General features: G+C 46.6%; 1 protein-coding gene across 1 annotated transcript in view; it reads right to left on the bottom strand.

Moving 5' to 3' along the window:
• Window positions 1-20,994, bottom strand: part of PDE7A (phosphodiesterase 7A) — a 71,784-nt gene extending 50,790 nt beyond the window's left edge. The window contains exon 1 of the mRNA XM_066578272.1: window positions 20,194-20,994. Within this exon, the coding sequence (XP_066434369.1) occupies window positions 20,194-20,331 (138 nt within the window). The 5' untranslated portion in view covers window positions 20,332-20,994. The remainder of the gene's footprint in view (window positions 1-20,193) is intronic.
• Window positions 20,995-21,705: the final 711 nt, after the last annotated feature.

The raw sequence follows: 21,705 nt of genomic DNA, 5'->3' as shown, positions 1-21,705 counted from the left end.
TTTTAAAAAGTCTTTTTAAAACTTTGTATACAAAATCCAAGTACCACCACTACTACAGAATAGGTACAGACTTCTGGGTATAGTGCAAAAAACGATTTTTAGTTCATCTCAAGAAATTCAAAGCAAAATGTCCAATTAGAATATCGGTCAAATGCTCACTGGAAAGACTAAACTCAAACGATAGTTGTTTGGTGTAGATCTGGCCACAGATGGGGTGACGAGCGACAAGTTGCTAGTAGTTTCATTTTAGCTTAACAAAAAAATATATAGTAGCTGGTTGACCAAAAGTAGTCTGGTGTGAGGTCACAGCTCTTCATATCTGAATGACTTGCAAACAAGTTTGCACGGAGATCCCCGCTACGACTGATATCGCGGCAACAACTTATGAGTAATCATCGCTCTATATAAAAAGAAACGAACGACTGTTTGTACGGTTTAACAACTTTTCTGAGCAACTTTTCGAGCGATAGTTGGTCAAAAAGGTACCATAAAAGGGTTGTTCCAAGATATAACGTTATAACCTATCCACTGGTTAGGGAATAAGTTTATGATCAGTGGTGGTCTAACTGTTGGGACTCTCATAGATCCCGAGAACGGGGGTCAGTCCCTGAGTGACTAGAGCAGAACTCAGCTCTATTCACTTGGGGGAACGACCGCACCGGTGTTCTCAGATCAGTGAGGGTCTCAGCAGAACCCTCACCAATCAAAGTTATCCCTATCCTGTTGAAAGGGGATAACGTTATAACTCAGCACATCCCTTTAAGTTCAAACCAGATCCAAGTTGTCCTCAAACAAAACAATTACAGAAGATAATGTGACTTGCGGTTATGGTATCTATCTTTTACCATTTGGGCTTTGTGCCCAATACATAAGCAGTCTTGCGTAATTCACACAAGTATTTCTTATAGTTCCAGGAAACTGCTGGTGTCCATAACTTCCAAGGACATCAATGGAGAGATAGTGTTATAGTAATAGATATTATTCTTTTCATAGGGTTTCTCACATCAGCCTAGGCCAGTGGTGGCGAACCTATGGCACGCGTGCCAGAGGCGGCACGCAGAGCCCTCCCTGCTGGCACGCGCCGCCATCTGCCGCTCACCACCTTAGTGAATGCCTGCAGGGTCCGCGGCTCCTCTGCTGACATTCACTCAGCGCTGCTTTCTGTGCTGATCCCGGCGCACACTGAGTCAGTGTGCAGCTAGGATCCTTCTCTCCCGTCCCCCGACGTCTCCTACTTTGGTTCCGCAAGAGCAGGAGGAGAAGGCATCCAACAGCAGCACACTGCCTTCAGTATGCACCTGGGATCAGGCAGGAGAGGAGCGGCGCTCCCGCGAGGAGGAGGGGTAAGTATGTGGGGCAGGGGGCGGGCATTCTGACAGCTGGGAGAATCACTGGGGGGGGAGGGGAGGCATGACTGCTGGGAGAATCGCTGGGGGGGGAGGGGAGGTATTATGACTGCTGGGAGAATCGCTAGCGGGGGGGGGGGGGGGGGGGGGGAGGCATTAGGATTGCTGGGGGACCACTGGGGGGGGGGGGTAATATGACTGCTGTGGGAACCGCTGGGGGGGGAAGCGGGCATTATTACTGCTGCGGGACCGCTGGGGTATGTCACTATTATCGCTAGGAGGGCCACTATTACCACTGGGGTATGTTTACATGCGGCAGAAACTGGCAGGGCTGTTTCAAAATAGACAGGGTGCAGATTTTGACAACTTTTTGGATGCGGAAATGCTGCAGAATTTTCCACATCCAAAAAGCAGTCAGAATCTGCTCCCGGTCTATTTTGAAGCAGCCCTGCCCATTTTAGAACGACGGGGGTAAAATCATGTCGTGATAAGCCCCGCCCCCTGACGTGTTGGCACTTTGTGATACATAAGTTGGTTTTGGGTTGCAGTTTGGGCACTCGGTCTCTAAAAGGTTCGCCATCACTGGCCTAGGCTAACACACACACACACACACACACACACACACACACACTATATCTTCTTAGTAAATAGCAGCAGCTAAATGGTCAACTTGTTCATGTTATACACCAGAATATATTAGACTCCTGTATCTACCCCCCACAGAGCAGTTCTGCATTCTGATAGGAGAGAAGCTCCTTATTTACAGATAACACTAAACCTCTGCAAATTCCATTTCGGATACTCAACCAACATGTGAATTACCATATTATTGTATTAACCAATCCTGTATGGAGCACAATAGCTCTTTTTGTATATTCTTATTTTGTGATGTAACAGTTGTCCGTAAAAAGCTGTAGTACTGCTTTGAATAAGTCAGACGTGTCCTGGTTTGATACAGAGCATTGAGTCAATCTGTTACCCTTTGTGCACAAAACTTCTGAACTAAACTCAGTGCGGCCCATTTGGCTCCGATAACTATAGCCTTGTAGGACGTCTATTTTTGTTAATGTGACATAGAGAAAACATGGGAGGCCACAATCAAAGCACATATTTCATGTATATAGAGACCAGCCGCCAATCTTAGGGCCTTTTTGGACTGGCCAATAAATCGTTGAGATTCCTGCATCTAGCAGGAATCTGAGCCGTTATCATCCATTGTAATTGCATGCCCCGAATGAGAATTTATTCACTTCTCATTTGTCATTCAATTTCTACAGGCAGAAAATTGGACAGATGGAACCGTGTAAACAGGTAGTCATTTATGAATGACTGTTAACTGTGAGTGAAGGCAGACCGGAATGAGCATTGTTAGATGAATGGGGGCAGAGTGGACCAGGAATAATTCTAGCCCCCTCGCCTCCTTTCACAGTAAATAGGCAGTCTTTCAAAAACGGACTGCCTGTTTACATTGGCCAATGCATCATTCAGTTTTCTACATGCAGAAACTGAATGAGCGAAAAGCAAGAAGAATTTTCGTTGGTCGTTCAGCCGGGGGATGCCTTTACACTGAACAACTGTTCACATTCCACTGGATGCAGGAATCTAAGCAATTTAATCATCCCATGTAGGAGGGCCCTTGCACTGAGCATGAACTCAGTTGGCCGAAATGGGTCGTTTTTAAACAGGGTCATCTGATAAGCGTTGTAGGGGAAACAAATTGCTGTTAAATGCATGAGCACTGGATCCCCTCAACTCCCCCCATTCTGCTTTTTTGCTCCCTTCCACATAAAGAAAAAAAAAAAAAAAAAAAAATGATTTGTGAGGGAGCGGCCGGATGGCTCCGGTTGTGCAGGTACAGAGCAGCTACAGTATAAAACATGTTCACAAAGCAAGCAGAAGAATTCTCTGGCACGGTCAAGGTATTACACTGAAGAGATTAGTACAAGCCGCTCTCAGGGCTGCTCATTTTATTTTTTCAATCAACCATGGCTGGGTCAATTTTTCTTTTTTTATTTAGTTATAGTAATTCAACCAAGGTTACCGCAATTCTAGAAGGGCTGTGAATGATAAAACCGTGCCAGAAGATAATGGTGCTGTGGGAACGTCCTGCACTTACAAAACAGTTTTGCAGGAACGTACTGGAACAGACTAAACACGAAGAACTGACAACCTGGTCGTACAGCGCACTTTATTTTTAGTATTTCTACATTGTGAAACTAGCTCGTCTGATGTCACCGACACGGCCGGCCTGTAGTTTTCTTTCTAACAAGCGGCAGCCAGGCTCAGGGGTAGCAGTACTAATTGTCCCAATGCTTATAAAAAGGGGAACCCATCACCTATGAGCCCCATAAACTACGGCAGGGGAGTGGAAGAATGGGGAGTCCGGAGAGGTGCGTTTCATACTCACCCGATTCGTGCCCGCGAAGTGTTGGTGCCCACACACAGCTCGACTCTTCTCAGATGGCTCGGTGTGCACACTTTGCCATTCACCTATGGGAGGATTCACCCGCGTATGCGAGACAGCTTTGTAGGGACACAGAATAGGAACAGGGGCTTGGCGAGCATAAACCATACCTCTCTGGACTCTGATTATTCACCTCTGAGCTACATTATGGGGCTCAAGGTGATGACAGGTTCCCTTTAAAGATTAAGTTCAACCTTCCAAACAGTCTTTATTAAGACGAGCTCACAGTTTAGTGTCTGCAGCTCCCATGCTGATCAATGTGTCTCCACGGTTAGAGTATAAGCAAAGCCTGTGTGTCATGATTCCCAAGTCATACTACTTTCCATCCATCCTTGTCTTGCCAGCAGATGTATTGGGTCAGTAAGAAGTAGAGGATTGATAGAAGAGTATAACTACATGTCTGCAACCAATGAGACACATAGGTCTGAATAGGAGCTGTGGACACAAAATGGTAAGGAACATCTAATTAAAACTGCAAAGATGCCTTAGGTTTGAGTCAGTGGAGCAAAATATGTATATTATATACACTGGTGTGGTGGCCAAAGGTCATGGTATAGCAGTATGTGAATGGACTATGAAGTGGAGTGCTCTTAGGTGATGGTTTGGGAACTCCCAAAACATGTATAAGTTGTGAGGAGTTATCTTATGAGGGAGGTTGAATACTGGCCAGCATGATCACAGCAAGGCGACATGAATGTCATGGATGGGACATTCCATTTCTAAAGTTGTAGAAGCATGTAACATAACTTGCCTTCACATATGTACATATGTCCAGTGTCACATCTATACTAGCGATACATCGTACCGCCATAACCGCTCACGGGTGCTTAAGTTATCATGACTTACGACATCGGACTAGATTTGTTCATGCGAACACAAGCAACTCCGACATAAATGACATGCACGTAGCAACCCCTATGTCAATATCCTGCAGGTCAGTGCAGAAGCCCTACCAGAATGTGCCTGAAAACACCAGATACAGAGCCTCACGAGATTGCTAACAGGCCCCTAAAGGACTGGCAATAGGCGACATGGTCCGATGAGTAATGGTAGCAATTGTTTCGACCTGATGGTGGTGCAGACCTCATGGAACCATGGGCGCCAGTTGTTAACAGGGCACTGTGCAGGCTGAGGGTGTTCCATACTGGTGTGGGGTGTGAACTCATGGAATGGGTTGGGTTGACTTATCCACCTAAACACAGAGGACTAGTGGCCACTACTTTTCACTGCTCGGTGAACATTTACAGCTCTTCATGGGCTTCATGTACCTGCACAAAGATGGGATATCCCAGAAAAATAATGCCCCATGCCATTGATCCCAAGTTGTCCAGACCTGATTTGAGAAGCATTCTGGAGAGTTCCTACAAATTATGTGGTCTGCACAATTGCCCGACATGAGCCCAATCAAGCATTTACGGGATATGGTAGAGAGGTCCATTTGCACCGGGATATGGTAGAGAGGTCCATTTGCTCCCAAGATCCTGCACCTCCACTTGTGGAATCAATGCCACATCAAGGCTGTTGCACTTTGCCAGGCTAGAGGTGGTCTAAACCGACCTGATCCACATTACATTAATGGAGGTCATCTAGATTATTATCTGCCGGCATTTTCCCCACATGAGACGGTGCTGCACGTAGTCCGATTTCATTCTGGTTTTTAATGGAAATCTGTGACGGAGGCTCCAAACCGAACCTCCAATGAAGATACGAATGAGCCCCGAGGCATGAGAATTAACCTTTTTAGTTAGGATAACCTCTTTCAAGAATTTTGCTAAGAGACCCATAGAAAAAGCTTGAATGGTGGGGGTCTCGCAGAGATTCCCACCAATGCCAAGAAAGGGAGTCCCGTGTCCTCTCCATTTCTCATTGCTGTGGGAAAGGGAATGAGGCCGACAGAAATAGCCGAGTACAATTAGCCCCATTGACGATGCTTGGAGAGGGCACACTCATGCATAATCACCACTCCATCCAATCTTCACTTCACTGTGGGGAAGGGGGATTGGGAGTCTGCGTCGAGATCCCCACCAATCATACTATTACCTATCCTTTGGATAGCCTTTTATCACATATTTTGAGAAACCTTTAAAAACACAAAATGCTCACATTCGTCCCAATTTTCTGTTATATTAATAGTTTAAACCAAGTGCCTTCTGGCGTGCAGGTTTTCTGGCACAGTTTGACCATTTTATAGAGTGTGACATTGATCCGTACGCCTCAAGGTCTAAGTGTTGCAACTGGTGAAACCAGTTCATGCCAAGTGTTAAAGACGTATTCCAGATTGCCCCACAAAGATAGTCTGCCCCCATCTTCCCTCTGCAAAGACAAGGTCTCACCTAATCATTGGGCCGGAAACCTTCTCATATTCCATCGGACACTTGGCTCTCGGCAGGGGAAGTAATACCATTCTGTGTAGGTTGTATTTTATTGCAGCAGAGCAATGCCATTAAACAGACGGAATGGATATAGGTTTATAAGCTGGAAGTTTCCACTACTTCAGTTTGTGCGTGATGCAAGATGGGAGTAGCATGGGACAGCCAGTACTCTATAGGTTTGTTTTGCAATAAATTTAAGGAAAATTACTATAAGGTGATTTTTTTATTTATTTTCCTACCAACTATGTTCCTGTATTAGTCCCAAAGGAAAAAAAAAAAAGTTAAATTATTAAACCTCCAAAATAATGAGGCATATTCATTAATGGACCAGTTGTCTAGTTCAACTGACCACAAAAGATCAGTGTTAAAGGGATATTGCTCCCAAGTTCCCTGACCCTCGTCCCACTTGTTGAAGCAGGTGGCAGTCGCCTCACTTGATATGCGGAGAATGGGGAATCGCACATCCTAGAGGTGGGACCGGCGTCTATGGAAAATGCACAGGATGCATCCTAAGTTCAGAATACCAGTATCAAGTTGGATTGTTTTTGTCAGGACATCCATCTTTTTTTTGGTGAAAAAGAAATTTTTCATTGAAAAAGAAATTTACGGTCGTGTATAAATGACCAAGTAGGTTTGCAAAACCAGAACCAGCTGCAGCTTTCTAGTTCTACATGATGACTATACAAATAGTTACCAGGCACTCCATAAGTCTCTTCCTATTGGACTTGACAAGTACTGTGCCAGATTAAGGACATCTGAACACCAATAACCACACATCTGGGAGAAAACCTGCCGAGCAGAGCTACCATACAAGGCCCTCACACAGGAGAGGGGTAGTAGGCACCAGGAGACTGCTTAACTTTCCTTTCTGGAGAAGACTTTGGCTTATATTCCCTGTACAAGTCTACGACAGCCCAATAAAAGGACGGAGCAACCCAAAGTTTATAAATAAATTAAAAAAAGGGACGTTTCGACATGCAGAAAAACTATGGTTTAAACAAAATGATTAAAATCTATATTTATTGGCCAAACTAAATGCCATCTATAAAGCTTGAAGGTCTTAATTGGAGGGCAATAAAAGCTCCCCCCATACTGTCTTCTAGCCCAGTTTTGCAGGGGTTATAATGACCTTTTCTTAACGATGGCAGTCCTATTTGAGTAATAAGGTATTGTGAGCGGTTTCTGAGTATCCTCAACGACAAGTGACAGAGTAGCTGAAAAAACGTATCACTGAACAACGCTAATCTGAAGTACATTGCACAGAATACAGACCCTCCAAAGTCTAAGTAACCAACATTCCAGGATAGGCAAACAAGGCTTTACAAAAAGTTATCCGGTAGTAGTAAATGGGAGACAAAAACTGACAGAGCCCCAAATCCTCAGCATAGTAATAGTTAAAGCCAGGCCATGTACACTAACATGTCCTTCTGGTCATAGACTCAGACTGGCCCAACCCCTGCTCAGTGCTGGATTCACTAGATCATCCCAGATATTTGTCTGGGATGATTTAGTGATAAGAGAAGCCACTTTGCAAATAGTTCAATAGTTTCCTACCAGTTAGGCCCATGTCCACAGGCGTTTCGGCAAGCCACTGTGGGCAGCGAGTATACTGGACAAGCCCACATATCACACACACACGATCATGCAGAGTGTGACTTTTCTTTTTAAACTCCCCGCTGTTTAATTGCAGGGTTGTGTACGAAATCCATACGCAATGTATTGCATATTGACAGTGTTTGCATCCACTGCCAAAAAAAAAAAAAAAAAGATAAGGCACAGGGCTCACGCTGGGTGGTACGCCAAGAAATTGAACACGTAATCTATTTATCACGTGTATCTACACGTTCATGTACATGGATCAATTAAATGATTGAAAAGCTGCTTGTGGACATGAGCCCTTAGTGTGAACAGCTCCTACGCAGACCTACGTGTCTCCATAGTAACCAACTGTATAGTCCGATCATGCAGCCATACTCTTGTCTATCGGTCCGGTGGATACAATGTATTCACACACTGTTCATTTCACTGTGGACATGTGGACAAAGTACTAAACATTCTCTAAAAGGAGTTTAATATCTTCAATACTCAGTTTGATTTTTCTTTGCCAAGGTAGAGGGATCTCAGAGGGAGAACCCCGAAACTAAATTTTTTAAAACAAGTATAATAAAAGAACAGAGCTAAAGGCAGACGAGAGAAAAAAAAAAAAACAAAAAAAAAAAAAACACGAAAAAAAAATTCTATCAAAAGATTGCCTTCCTAAACAGAGTAGATGACAAATTTCAACCCAGGCAGCCAATGAAGCTCAGGAATAAAGAGGTTCCTACTGTGACCCAAACCGGTAACTTTACTGGCTGGGATAGCAAATGTATTTATGCTCTACCAGCCAGTACTTGAACCAAAATTTTGACACCATGTAGGAGGGTGCATCCATAGGTAGAAGGTGGTAGGCTAACCCCCTACAATATAGTCTGAGTCACTACTGAGCTCCCAATATATTTTGGGTTTACTCCTAAATTAGATTTCTGTTAAGTTGGTAACCTTCCCTAAAAGAAACCACACACTTCAGAAAGAATCATCTACCCTGAAACATAGATTCTAGCCTAGGTTCATCCTAGTCACAGGTTCGACGCGTTTCTATTGGACTAACGAGCCATGGATATTCTCACATGTCAACCAATCTGCTAAGTCAGATAGCAAGTCACACCAGGATGCCCAGGCTGGTGCCCCAAGCTGCATCCACACAGACTCAGAAGCCAGCCTTCCACCTACTTGATGGCATACAAACCCCTGTGTGATGTACCAAAGACAGTAAATTTTGATTCACCGGTTTAGACCACCTTCTTCCAGTCTTCAGTCACTGAAGGTGATGCTTGGCCCAAGCAAGTTTTTTTTTTTTTGTTTTCAAGATTTTTAAAATTTAGCAGCAGCTTTCTTACAGTAAGGCCCAATGTCAACGAGCGGATTTGATTTGTGGAAGATCTGCAATTCAAAGTAACCATAGGGAAGCATTGGCATCCACAACTGAATTTAAGCACGCGGATTTGATTTGCAGACCGTTTGGTGCGGAAAACAAATCGCAGCATGCTCCATTTAAGTGTGGATTCTGTGCAGACGGGCTCAATAGAAGTCAATGGGTGCGGACGATCCACAGTGCATCCGCAAATATAATAGCGGATGCACTGCGGATTTGAGGGTTAAAATCAATTAAGGAGGTGGGGAAAAGGCTGGGAGGTGATGGAGTTGTGGATTTTTTTTCAGTGTGGATGATCTGCAGTGCATATGTTCTGGAAAAAAAAAAAAAAATAAAAAATTACCTCCGTGATCTCCCCCCCCCCCCCCTCCTTACCTCCCTACTTGGTCTCCAAACAACCAGAGAGGTATCTGCCTACAAACCCCCAGTTGAATTGCATATTGCTTGCCTCTATAGAGCTCATCCGCGTGGAATCAGCTGGGCGCAAAACAAAAAAACAAAAAAAAAAAAAAAGCATGCTGCAATTTTTTTTTTTTTTGCGCGTAGCAGCCACAAAATCAGATCCACAGTTGTTAATTGAAGTGTGGACGCCCCATGCTTCCCTATGGGTGGTTTGAACTGCAGATAGTTTGCGCAGATTCCGCAGTTCAAATCTGCCGTGGACATTGGGCCGCACAAAAATGGAGCATGTTGCCATTTGCGGACGCCCATGGTTCTTTTCTATGGGTGTCCACATACAAGCATTCAGCCATCAGATATTCTCGGCGTCTGGCCACCATGAATCAGTAACATGTCTTCTGGAAACTGGTCCCCAATGATTTCTAATCCTACAGACGTACAGTCGTGGGTGCACAGGGCGACTCCTAAAAAGGAACCAAGTTTGCTGTAGGCATGTAGACAGATTACCAGCCTAAAAAGATGGTGGAGACCACAATCACATGGGACCACTACCAATGAACAGGCGAAAAAAAGCTACCGAAAGACGTACAGCTAAAAGGAGTTATCAGACTGAGTTTTGCAAAAAAGCTGTTCGCACAGTGCGGATTTTTTCCACACAGCCGCAGTGCGGAAATGCAACTGCGGCGCGGTTTTTAAAGATGCAGCATGTCCATTCCATTGTCTTTTCCGCAGCGCTTTTGTCCATAGACCTCTATGGACGCAGCAAAATCCGCACCAAAATATGCGTCAAAATCTAAAAAAGTGCTGCGGAAAAAAAACGCCTGCGGATGTTTCCGCCCGAAAATCCGCAGAAAGATCCGCAAGCCAAAATTAACCTTTGAAGCAGTTTTGCCGCAGAAGCAGTTCTTCTACGGCAAAACCGCAATGGAAAAAGAAAAACCCAGCAAATCCACCCTGTGTGAACCCTGCCTAAAACCGCAACGCCCATCACTCAAGTGTTCATACGTCCGTGTGAAGCCCGCCTTAGATGGTTCCAACCACTCCACGCAAGCTTCCTGTAAGACCGACTGTCAGGCGAAGAAATCGTAAAATAGTTCAATACGTTGTCTAGCTAATGGACTGCGGCTTAACAATACGAGCAGAGGATTTGCAGATAACACATTAGTTTGTAAATCATAGGATAAGCCGCGCATGGCTTTGTTGCTGCATTAGGGAAACAGCTGGTCCATTTATTATTCTGCTCAACTTCAATGCACCAATAATATGCAAGTGCAGCATTTATTGAACGCGCCTCAAATCAGAGCGGCCCCAGAAGTGGCCTCGTCACCCACATCCCCATTGTGAGGAAGAGGTCAGCGTACACAGACTTGATGTTATAGGCAATAAGGCCTCGTCTTGGCTGCCCATCAAGTCTGCAGCTTTCACCCCCCTTTTTTTTTTGAAGTGGGGGGTGGAGGGGGGGGGTGGCATAGGGGATTAGTTAAAAAAAAAAATTGACCAAGTTAAACAAAAATTTTAAACTTCAGAGAACTTTTTTTTTTTTTTTTAAACACAACACCCGAGGCAGGACTGAGCGGAGGAGAGGCGGCTATACATTGTGCACATCATCAGTAACATAGCCCACCGCCTGGCTTCATGAAAAGAAAACAGTTAAATCCAAAAAAAGATACCCAGCGAACTACAGTTGGCTAAATCAGTAAAGAAACCAAGTCCTTCCTGCGTGCGGCTGAGCGCTCCTGCTGCATGCCCCCTTATAGCACTCTGCTACTATGGAATCCCTATTGTGTACTGATGACATCAATGCAGAAAAAAGACAACACACCACGTGGAGACAGGGAGGGGGAGGCGGCGGCGTTCTATCACATCTCAGCCAACATTTTGCTCTCTCCGTACTTGATGTTTTTAATTTACAATAAAAAGAGGGATGTTAAAATAGAGCTTGCGTCAGCAATCAAGAAAAATCTGTAGCAGAGACACCGGCGTCCTCCCCCACAATGATGCACTTCAGAGTTTCTCTTTCATACAGAGGCTTATTAATTATACATTTCACAACCTCAGAACTCGATTTTTTAAAACGTGCAATTCCCCCATTACATGAGCCGTTCCACTTCTGAGACTCGTGTCCCTCCATGCTTACCCAGAAGTGGGAAACACACCGGACAGTGGGGGTATATCTAGGACGCAGGGCAAGGATGTAGAAAACCCATTTTGGATGTGAATTCTGTCTTGTACGTTTCTGAATAATAAAATATCAGACAGAATCTGGCTGGGCAATAAAGAAGGACGGCGTAGATTACGTTAGGCTACTGCCAGCTAGTTACTTTTGCCTCTCTGCAGAGTAGAGTGTTGGCACACTGCCTGTGACATGAGTGCTGCTGCATAGGGCACAGCCAGCAGCCTCTCCTCTCCTGGGTCTTGGTTCTGCATCGGTGTTCCCCCTGCTCACAACTGGCAGTGGTTATACAGGGTGTAAGAGAAAAGACTGATCCAGTGCTATATCTCAATACTGGGGGCCTTCTATTTAAAGTAGCTAATATACCCGGCTTTGCACACGTTAATTTGATACAAGCGTTTACCCGTTTTCACAGAACATTTTATGAAATAGTGGTTACTTCAGTGGAATAAAATATGTATCCACATGGAAGAGCATTAGATTCTCCTCAGGCTGCATGTACCGATGTCCCTTTGCAGAATGTGCCACAACTCCCAGTCTCCTCACTTAGGACCTAAAGAATGCTTGCGCCAAATTTCAGGCTTGTACGAAACTGGGGAGTTACATTACATAGGGGTGCAGTTACTTTTGCAATTAGCATTGAATAATCAAGTTGTGACCCCTTTACTTATCCTATTTAGGACCTAAAGATTTCCTCGTGCCAAATTTCATGCTTGTACGACAGCAGGAAGTTAGAGAATTAGTGGCGAGTCAGTCAGGGCTTACACACACGCCCCTTGTGAAGGTCTCCTTCACATGGGCGTATTTGCACATACAATATACAGAGAATAGAACCTATTGATTTCATAGAATCATAGAATGGTGGAGTTGGAACAGACCTTCAGGGTCATCGGGTCCAACCCCCTGCTCAGTGCAGGATTCACTAAATCATCCCAAGACAGATGGTCTGTCCAGCCTTTGAACACTTCCATTGAAGGAGAACTCACCACCTCCTGTGGTAACCTGTTCCACTCATTGATCACCCTCACTATCTAATATGTGTCTCCTCCCTTCCAGTTTCATCCCATTGCTTCTAGTCCTTCCTTGTACAAATGAGAATAGGGCTGATCCCTCTGCACTGTGACAGCCCTTCACATATATGTAGACAGCTATTAAGTCTCCTCTCAGCCTTCTTTTTTGCCCGCTAAACATTCCCAGGTCCTTTGACCGTTCTTCAAAGGACATGGTTTGCAGACTGCTCAGCATCCTGGTAGCTTTTCTCTGGACTTGTTCCAGTTTGTCTATGTCTTTTTTAAAGTGGGGTGCCCAGAACTGGCCACAGTATTCCAGATGAGGTCTGACTAAGGAAGAGTAGAGGGGGATAATGACCTCACGTGATCTAGACTCTATGCTTCTCTTAATAAATCCCAGAATTGCGTTTGCCTTTTTGGCTGCTGCATCACACTGTTGATGCATGTTCAGTCTATGATCTAGTAGTATACCCAAGTCTTTTTCACATGTGCTGCTTAGCCCAATTCCTCACATTCTGTATGTGCTTTTTATCATTTTTCTTGCCCAGATGTAGGACTTTACATGTACCCCTTGTTAAATACCATTCTGTTAGTCACTGTGCAAGCTTTTCTAGATCTTTTTGAATACTCTCCCCCCCCCCCCCCCCCAGAGTTAGCTATCCCTCCTAGCTTCATGTCATTAGTAAATTTGATCAGTTTCCCCATCATTTATAAAAATGTGATTCTATAAACACAGATGTTACAACAGCTGACTGCTATAGCAACTTTTGGTGTATATAACCATGTGCACTCCTAGCGGAAATGCTGCCCCCTCTGCATCATGACTGCCAGAAGCACTCAGTAGTGGTTGGTGGTGTGTGCTGCCCTCAGAGTACAGCAATGCACAGTATTGGCAGCGCACCACAGGCTGAAGTCAGCTGCAGAACCACGGCCGATTTAAAGTCAAAATCCGCACCAAAATAGTACATATTTTGACGTGAGCCTGGGTGCAGAATTAGTATGGGATTTACCGCTGAGGAAAATCTGCAGCATTTCCGCTAAGTGTGAACTTACCCTTAAGGTACTTTTGGTATTCCTCCTGTGTTGTCACATAGGAGTGACAGTCAGTCAGTGGACGGAGTTCTCTTCCAGCCACCTCCATTCACTGTCAGCAGTCATTCAGATATGAACGACTTCCCGTTTATACAGCGGGAGAAGCCGCTCACTAGTCGTTCCAGGAAGATGAAAAGAAGCGACTAGCAACTAATTCTCACTCCGTAGTCTGTTGGGTGATCTTTTTGGGCTAATAGTTGGCCCATGTAAAAGTACTGTTAGGCTGGGTTCACATGGGATGGATTTGCTGTGGAATTTCGTGCATCCCCTAATCCCAAAATAAGCCAGCAAAGTGGACGAGATTTTGCAAACCATGCTGAAACAGCCATGCGGGGTGGAAATTAATGATGCAGCATGTCAATTTCCATCCCTCCACCCCCCGCAGCATTCTCACAGACTTTCAGTGCGGCCAATCTGCGAGAATTCCGCTGGAAATCCGTCCCATGTAAACCCAGCCTTGGGGCTCATGCCCACAAATATGTTGGTATAGTGCGTATGGCTGAGAGTGCACTACGCATGCCCGACATTGCACTACACATGCCCACGTATCACACACGCAGTGGCACAACTGGACTAAATATCATGGATTTTCGTAAGCCATTAAAAAGGTATCATCTACAAATTACTTGGTTTCTCTTGCTGAAAACTTTTTTTTTTGTACAATTCTCTGTTCTGTTTCAGAGCGGCAGAGCGGGGATATGTATGAACTTGCCGCCGTACTCCGTGTATTGTGTTTCATACGCAGCCTATATCAATGTATCAGGCAGACGCTGTGTGGCACCAGAGAAACAGAGCATGCTGTGACTTCTCATGCGTATCTACACACATGGATCAATGAAATCCCACAGACTCCATTCACTGCGTATCGCGCGGCCGTGCAATGCATGCGTAATACGTGGTGATGGCACGGTCGTGGACATGAGCCCTTACGAAAGCCCTACGAGGAAATGAACAGGCTGATCACAGGTGGAGCGCTCAGATGAAGAAATCCAGTCAAAAGAATGGAGTTCATATTTGTGGGAGTTTTGCTACGCACAATGCTTTCGGGGAATTCTCTCCCGTGTTCTAAGCCCTCACAGCTAGACTAGAAAGCTATCCTATATAACCCTAAAAGGTAGCGCTACACTGGACGACTAGCGATCCGTCACTTTACACAGGAGTAAAGACCTGTGAATGGACGCAGCAGCTTCTGGCTGACCGCCTCCATTCACAGTAAACAGGCTGTTTCCGTTCACTTCATGCCATGCTGGCAGCACCCTGAGCAATGCCAACGGTACTCACTCCTGTGTAATAATGCCATCATTTGCCTAACAGCTAATCCCATCTACATGGAGCATTAGACTGATAGGCATACTCCGACGTGGGTAGAGATCTTTGCGCAGGGAGGGGGGGGGGGGGGGGAGGAGGCAAGCTGTGATCATCAGCTATTGTGAGGAGTGGATCCTATGTTATCGATAGAGGTGCCACCTTTCATTGTAATCCTGCCTGTGATCATAATAAGATGGCTACTGAAGAGTTTTTATAAGCATCAGTCTTTTATTAGTGGTCAGTGTGAGGACTGTTTTAGGTGGTTTTTTTTTTTGTTTAGTTTCTTTTTATACTATAGTCAAGACATTGAAAGTTAAAAACGAACAAAACCTCACTTGATTTATACACTAGGCCATTTCCACAGAGGACAGATTTCCTTTATTGGTTAGGTTACGACAGCGCACCCCCTACCACCATTGTAGCAACCCTCGCAGAAACAAACACATGGTAAAAGGGATAAGGGACACCCAAGGTCCCCTACCTGCCCAAGATGGGGTTCACTTCCGCTATAACCAAGACATATACAGACCCAAAGTGGACAGTTAATAAGGAGTTTTTCCTTGCAGAGACTTGAAAATTGGCAGTGGATCCAATGAGAAAGGCAGGAATAAAGAAAGCTTTATAACCTCCTTCCCCGTTGGATCCAGTCCCAGTTATGGGAGGGTGGGGTGGGGGGACGGACGCCTAAACATGGGCAGCAAACACAGGCAAAACGGATGAACCGAACACAACTCCAAACAGGTTTATTACCAAGCGATTAAAATTTAACCAAGGATTGAGAGAGAAGACGCCAGCTGAACAAACAGCCAGATGCCAGGACACTTGTTGGTTCTTCCACCGCCAATCTAAGGACATGTAACCGCGCCGCCCGACACAGGAGCAGATTCCTTCATTTGTTAACATTGTCAACACACTACAACAAAAATAAAGGGAACCATAAATACAAGAACCTCCAATCAGAAGAATTAGGGGAAACCACGTCCCAGCGACGTGAATGCATGCGCAGTTAGTCAGGCGGTACGGGATGGAATGCCTGAGAGTTCACCGCAGTCATCACGGAATTCACACCGCTCTGTGACAGGGGGAATATTGCTGCAAAGAGCCGCATACAGCGGACTTATAATCCCCCACCAGGTCGATTCCGGCCCGATTGTTCCCCACAAGTGGATGAGATTTGATAAGACGATTGTCTGCAGCTGCAAATATTGTGAGCACGTTCACATGTTGGCGTTTACCGCAGATCTCACACTGTCAATTTAATTCAAATTGTAGGGGTGAAACCTGCACCAAAATCCCAGACAGAACCCACAAGGTGTGACCGCACCCCATACCTTCCTCCTATGGCCGAACCCCTAGGCTACGGTCACACAAGCCCATAGTAACACCTCCATATTACCAGGTCATCGGGATCTCATCGCATGCACCCATAGAGAATAGGGCTCTATGGCACAGAATACGCGGTGAGATGGAACATGCTGCAGGGTTCTGGTTCACACACCATGAATCAATGTACTTTCATTCACCATTATGCGCACGGAGTACGTAATTAAATTACGCTCAGCCTAAACCCATCTTACACGCAGATTCAGCATTTTGCAAAATAAGCAATTCATGGCATTTCCACACGGCGGTTCTTACTTTATGGGAATCCACCCATGAGTCACTCAGACAAGTGGATTCTTACTCCACACTTCACAGACTAATATGAAGGTAATGTAACTCTGCGCCCCTATGCACAAGACAGTATTTTTAAAACACAGCTACTTTTTCCGGTATTTCCTATTAGACGAATACGGATCCGCGATTACCCTGTACGAAACAAACCCAATGAAAGCAAACCCAGATGACATAACGATGGAGTCCTACGGCTGCGTCACCCGTATCACGGATGTGTTATAATGCGCTCACGTGAGACCGGCTTTAAGAGGACTTTCCGGATTTGGGCACGTGCAGCTTAGACACAGTAGAGCGCAGCGGAATATACAACTATATAGAGATAGTTATTAATCACTGCGCAATTACATTTTTCCAGCTTCCTACTACTCTTCACATTTCTGCTTGCTGTCAGTGAACAGAGTTATTTTGCGCTGACGCACAACAGTTTACCAACGAGCCCTCACCCACGTGTGCTTATATACCACTGCAGGGAGGACAGATACTCCAGTCCCCGATCAGAGAAACCCAACCCCAGGTGTGCAAGGACCACCACTGAGCCACCGGGGGAACAAGACATCCACCAAGTCAGCAACAGTCATCACCCTCTGGGGTTGTCACTCAGCTTTCCGAGACGCATGAAGAAGATATAAAGGACTTGCAACATTCAGACGCCTAGGAAAGTCCGGTGGGCAGAGAACGCCCCGGGAATCTGACAGGAGACAGCAGCTCGGGTGGGGTTCACACCGGTGCTACGGGCTTCTGTCGTCCGGCTCTATCCCATGAGCCAAAACTAGGATTGGTCCGCCTGGCTTCCGGCATGTTACTGGAAGTAGCGCAGCATGCTGCACCGTTTCAAATGGTTTTATGGCAGATTTGTGCCAGAGGCTCTGAATGGCGCCTCTGGGGCAGATTTGAACAAATCTTTAGGCCAGATTCACACAGGGGTATTTGCACAATAAATTTTTGCTCGCAATTGTACCACATTAATTAAAAAAAAAAAAAAAAAAAAAAAAACACAGCGGCGCGCTCTATTTTCCTGTGCTGGAAAAGAACACATGTGGCACTCCTAGAATTTGGTCATTTCAATGGCTGGGAGAATCGGTACATATTTGTGCGTACGACTTGCGTGGGCAAAAAGTACAGACGCAAAGAAAAAAAAAAAATCTGCAGTTGTGCAGGCAAATCCGCAACTTTATTTTGCAAGATAGTTTACGCACTGAAGCTGGCCTGAAGGTGTGTTCACACAGCGGAATCAGACATGCAGAGCCGAACCACTGACTTAGCACCGGACTTCACCCTCGTAAGGTCTTGTGTCTACGGCACACAAGGAATCCACCCATGCCCGGCTGCCCTGTCGATGTGCCAGCCGTCGCACATGCGCAGTACATTTTTAATTTTAAATCTCCCACACTTCCTGCGGAACCCACAATGTCAATTGTGGACAGGCTGCGGATCGGACGGCTTCAATTGCTTTCAACGGAAGTCGTCCGTGCGAGAACCGCAGTAGAATGGAGCATGCTGCGATTCTTCATCCGCAAGCGGAAACCGCAATTGCTTTCCGCTCGTGTGCATAAAGAATCATTTTTCCATAGCATGCTATGGAGGGTTATTGCTGTGGAACCCGGTCACCTCCCCTCCAGCTGGCCAATTCCTCTCCTTCCTGTGAGGTTACGTACATTTACAGTCTTCTTCCTGCCAGCCAATGTACATTACATCACAAGCCAGCAGGGGGAGTGCCGATCTACTGCAGAGGCTGCTCATGTGAGCCCTCTCTGAAAGAGATCGGCATTCCTTCCTAGGCAGTGAACGCTACATCACAGGGACCTGACCTTCACTGAGCCGGCCGGGAGAGCGAGGAATGCCAGCTTCATAACAAGCCGGCCAGCATGCGGTGAGGTGACCCGGGGCAATGCAGAAGATGTGGTAAGGAGACTGACGGGGGAGGAATAGGCAAGTATAGAATCTTTTGCTTTTAATGACAAAACCCCTTTACGCACAAGGCGCCCGGCTGCAGGTACAGCGTGTCCTTCCAGGGGGGCCGTTCCCACCAAGCCTTGTATCACGCCAACAACCCATGTTAGAATTCCCTCGTGCAGCCCGATACAGCATATACACGTCGTCAGCTCATTCAGTCACATTCGCTGTATAAGTGAGAATGACTGAATGATCGGTATTTACCCCTGAACGGCAGGATGTAAGGTTACCTCCTGAACATTCAAGGTGTGCATGAAGGCCGATCACAGGGTGATCTCCCTCCATACAATGCAAGCACCGGCTGTTTCTTACAGCTGGCACCCGCCCGCAACAGCTCCAATAAACCATGCGGCTCATCGGAGTGGTTAACCCTTTAAATGCTGCTGTAAATTCTGAGGGCAGCATTTAAATCCCCAGGGCAGCATTTAAATCCCCAACTGATGTTCAGGGGGTCCCCCAAATCCGTGATAAGATCGCAGGGATGTGTGGGGGTGTCATGTCAGTCAGGGGCCTTCTAAAAAGGCCCCAGGGCTGTCATGGCAGAATGCATGGCTTGATAGAATGCCTGTTAGAACACGGCATTACATCATACTGCAGGAACGGTCAAGTGAAAGTTAAGTTTAAAAAAAAAAAATTTAAAAATTTACATGTTATCGCCGCGTCCGTAAAAGTCCAACATATCAAACTATCGCATTATTTTTGTTGCAGTCTGTGCGCCGTAGAAACAAGACGCACCGAAAGATGGCAGAATTTTGTTTTTTCCTATTTTATATCACTAAGAATTTTTTTTAAAGTTTTTCAGCACATTAAATAGTACTATTGAAAAATACAACTTGTGCAGCAAAAGGGGATGGGGGGGCATGTTGTTAAGGGGTTAAACGCGGAATGATTAGTGAATGAGAAATGGATGATGACTTTGTTCTGCATAAAATGATGAATGAAAAGTGAATGATTGCGGTCAGCTGAGTTTACACTGAACTATCATTCAGTTTCACTGGCATGAACGGCCTTTCGGACAGACTGCCCCCGACCCGCGCTCTCCACCAGCAGATGACGGGCGCGCTCGCCGCCTGGCTACACTCTACCTTTTGCATTTCTGCAGTTTTTGGTTTTTGCTAAAACAGCAAACATTTTGCGCATAAACTCAGGTTTCCGGCGTATTTCCGCAGCCCGTTAATTTCAACGGTTATTACTGCGCATAAGACGCACCGCAACAGAACGGGTTTCGTTTTTCTCTTTTTCAAGCGACTCAAAGTCACGTCAAAGACCTGCGCCTGCGAATGAGATGCTGCGCGTGTGAAACGCCGTAAAAAGCACGGTGTGCGCGAGTGGCCTTATGGAACGGCTATTTAGGCGATTGCTTCGTTCGGTAGACCTCACATGTAACACGTAGGCAGCGGCGGTGCGGCCCTCGTACGGCGGCCTTACCTGGGACAGCTGCCGGGGGTTGGGGCATCCGAACAAGGCAGAGCTGGAGCTGAAGCTGATGGCGCCGCGGCGGCTCAGGACGTGTTTGGGGACCGGCCTGTCCAGGGGCAGCACCGGCAGCTGGTAACATACTTCCATTGAACAACTGCCTCAGGGGGAAAGGGGCAATCACCAAAATAATAGGGGGACACAAACTAACAGAGCGATGGCGGCGTCACGAGCAAGAAGTCTGTACCGTCATCACCACCGTATCAGCCATCAAGCCACAGTCATGCAGGAGGGGTAAGAATGAAGAGCGCCTCCTAGTGCTGGAGCAGCAGTCTATATACACAGCGGTCCTCAGAGCGAGCGGTGTGGCCCCTCGGGGCCCCTGAGGACAGGAGCCGGGCTCCCATGTGATGGAGACGGGCAGCAGCTTCCTCTTCTCCTCCCTCCGCGCGGGCTCCGGCTCCCCATCTTCCCCGCCGGCTCACCGCTGCATCTCCAGGCCGCGCTGGGGCCTCCGCGGGACTGCAGAGCGCTGGTAGCCGGGTGACAGGGTGTGTGCGGGCGGCCGCCGTCTCCGTCACTGAGGCTTTGTGTGCAGCAGCAGATCCCCGCAGTCACAAGGAGGAGACAGCCCACCGTCATCCCCCTCCGCCGGGGTCTCCCGCATCACACGCCGCCGCCGCAACAATGTAACAAATTAAGAAGGAAGGAGGGGGGAGGAAACAAAAAGGATAAAGTAACCGCTCGGCGGTGCCGCCTCTCAGCAGGTGCCCATACCGCCGGCTGCCGCCGCCACACTGCTGGCTGCTCGCCTTCCAGGGGCTTAAAGGACACTTGATGACATCATGGTCATGTGACCGGGCTCAGCGGTGACGCCATCGCGGCCACGTGACTGCTAGGAGGCGGGAGAATTGAATGAGCTGCGAGAGGGCTCCGTCACACCGGCCATAAATAGCGCGGCGATCCAAGCGTCCCATCGCGGTGCTGTTAGTGAATGCCGCCACTACCAGATTACCCACAGCAGCCGTCACTATGGGGCATTCTGCACAGCTTTTATCATCCATGGATCTTTGCATTTTGAAAGGGGTTTTGTCAAAAACAGAAAAACCGACACCCACACACCTTGCCCTGTCCAAAACAGCCCCCCCCCCCCCCGGGTGTACTCCCCTCTTACTTCATTTGCGGATCTTCTGCATGGGTGCTGCAAATCCAGTCTGCTAGACAGGCGCAGTACAGTTTTTTAATCCCCCCCCCCCCTCCTGTATTTCCCGTGTCATCACCTAGTGATGGTGTGGAATCTGTGACCTTTCTGCAATGCGATTCCTTTTACCCAAATGGAAGCCATCAGAGTTGAAGCATGCGGCAAATTTTTCCTTTGCTTGCAGAAACTGAAGTTTGTTTTACGCAGGGGTGCAGGAAGAATCAATTTTCCCATAGCATGTTATGGGCACCATTTGCAGCGGATCTGCGGTGTGGACATCCACCGCAAATATCGGTCCAGGGGCAGGAACCCTAAAGCCCTTT

Source organism: Eleutherodactylus coqui, chromosome 9 (assembly GCF_035609145.1).
Source record: "Eleutherodactylus coqui strain aEleCoq1 chromosome 9, aEleCoq1.hap1, whole genome shotgun sequence".
NCBI lineage: Eukaryota > Metazoa > Chordata > Amphibia > Anura > Eleutherodactylidae > Eleutherodactylus > Eleutherodactylus coqui.
Note: the sequence above shows the minus strand (reverse complement) of the source record. Positions and strands in the feature narration are given on the sequence as shown.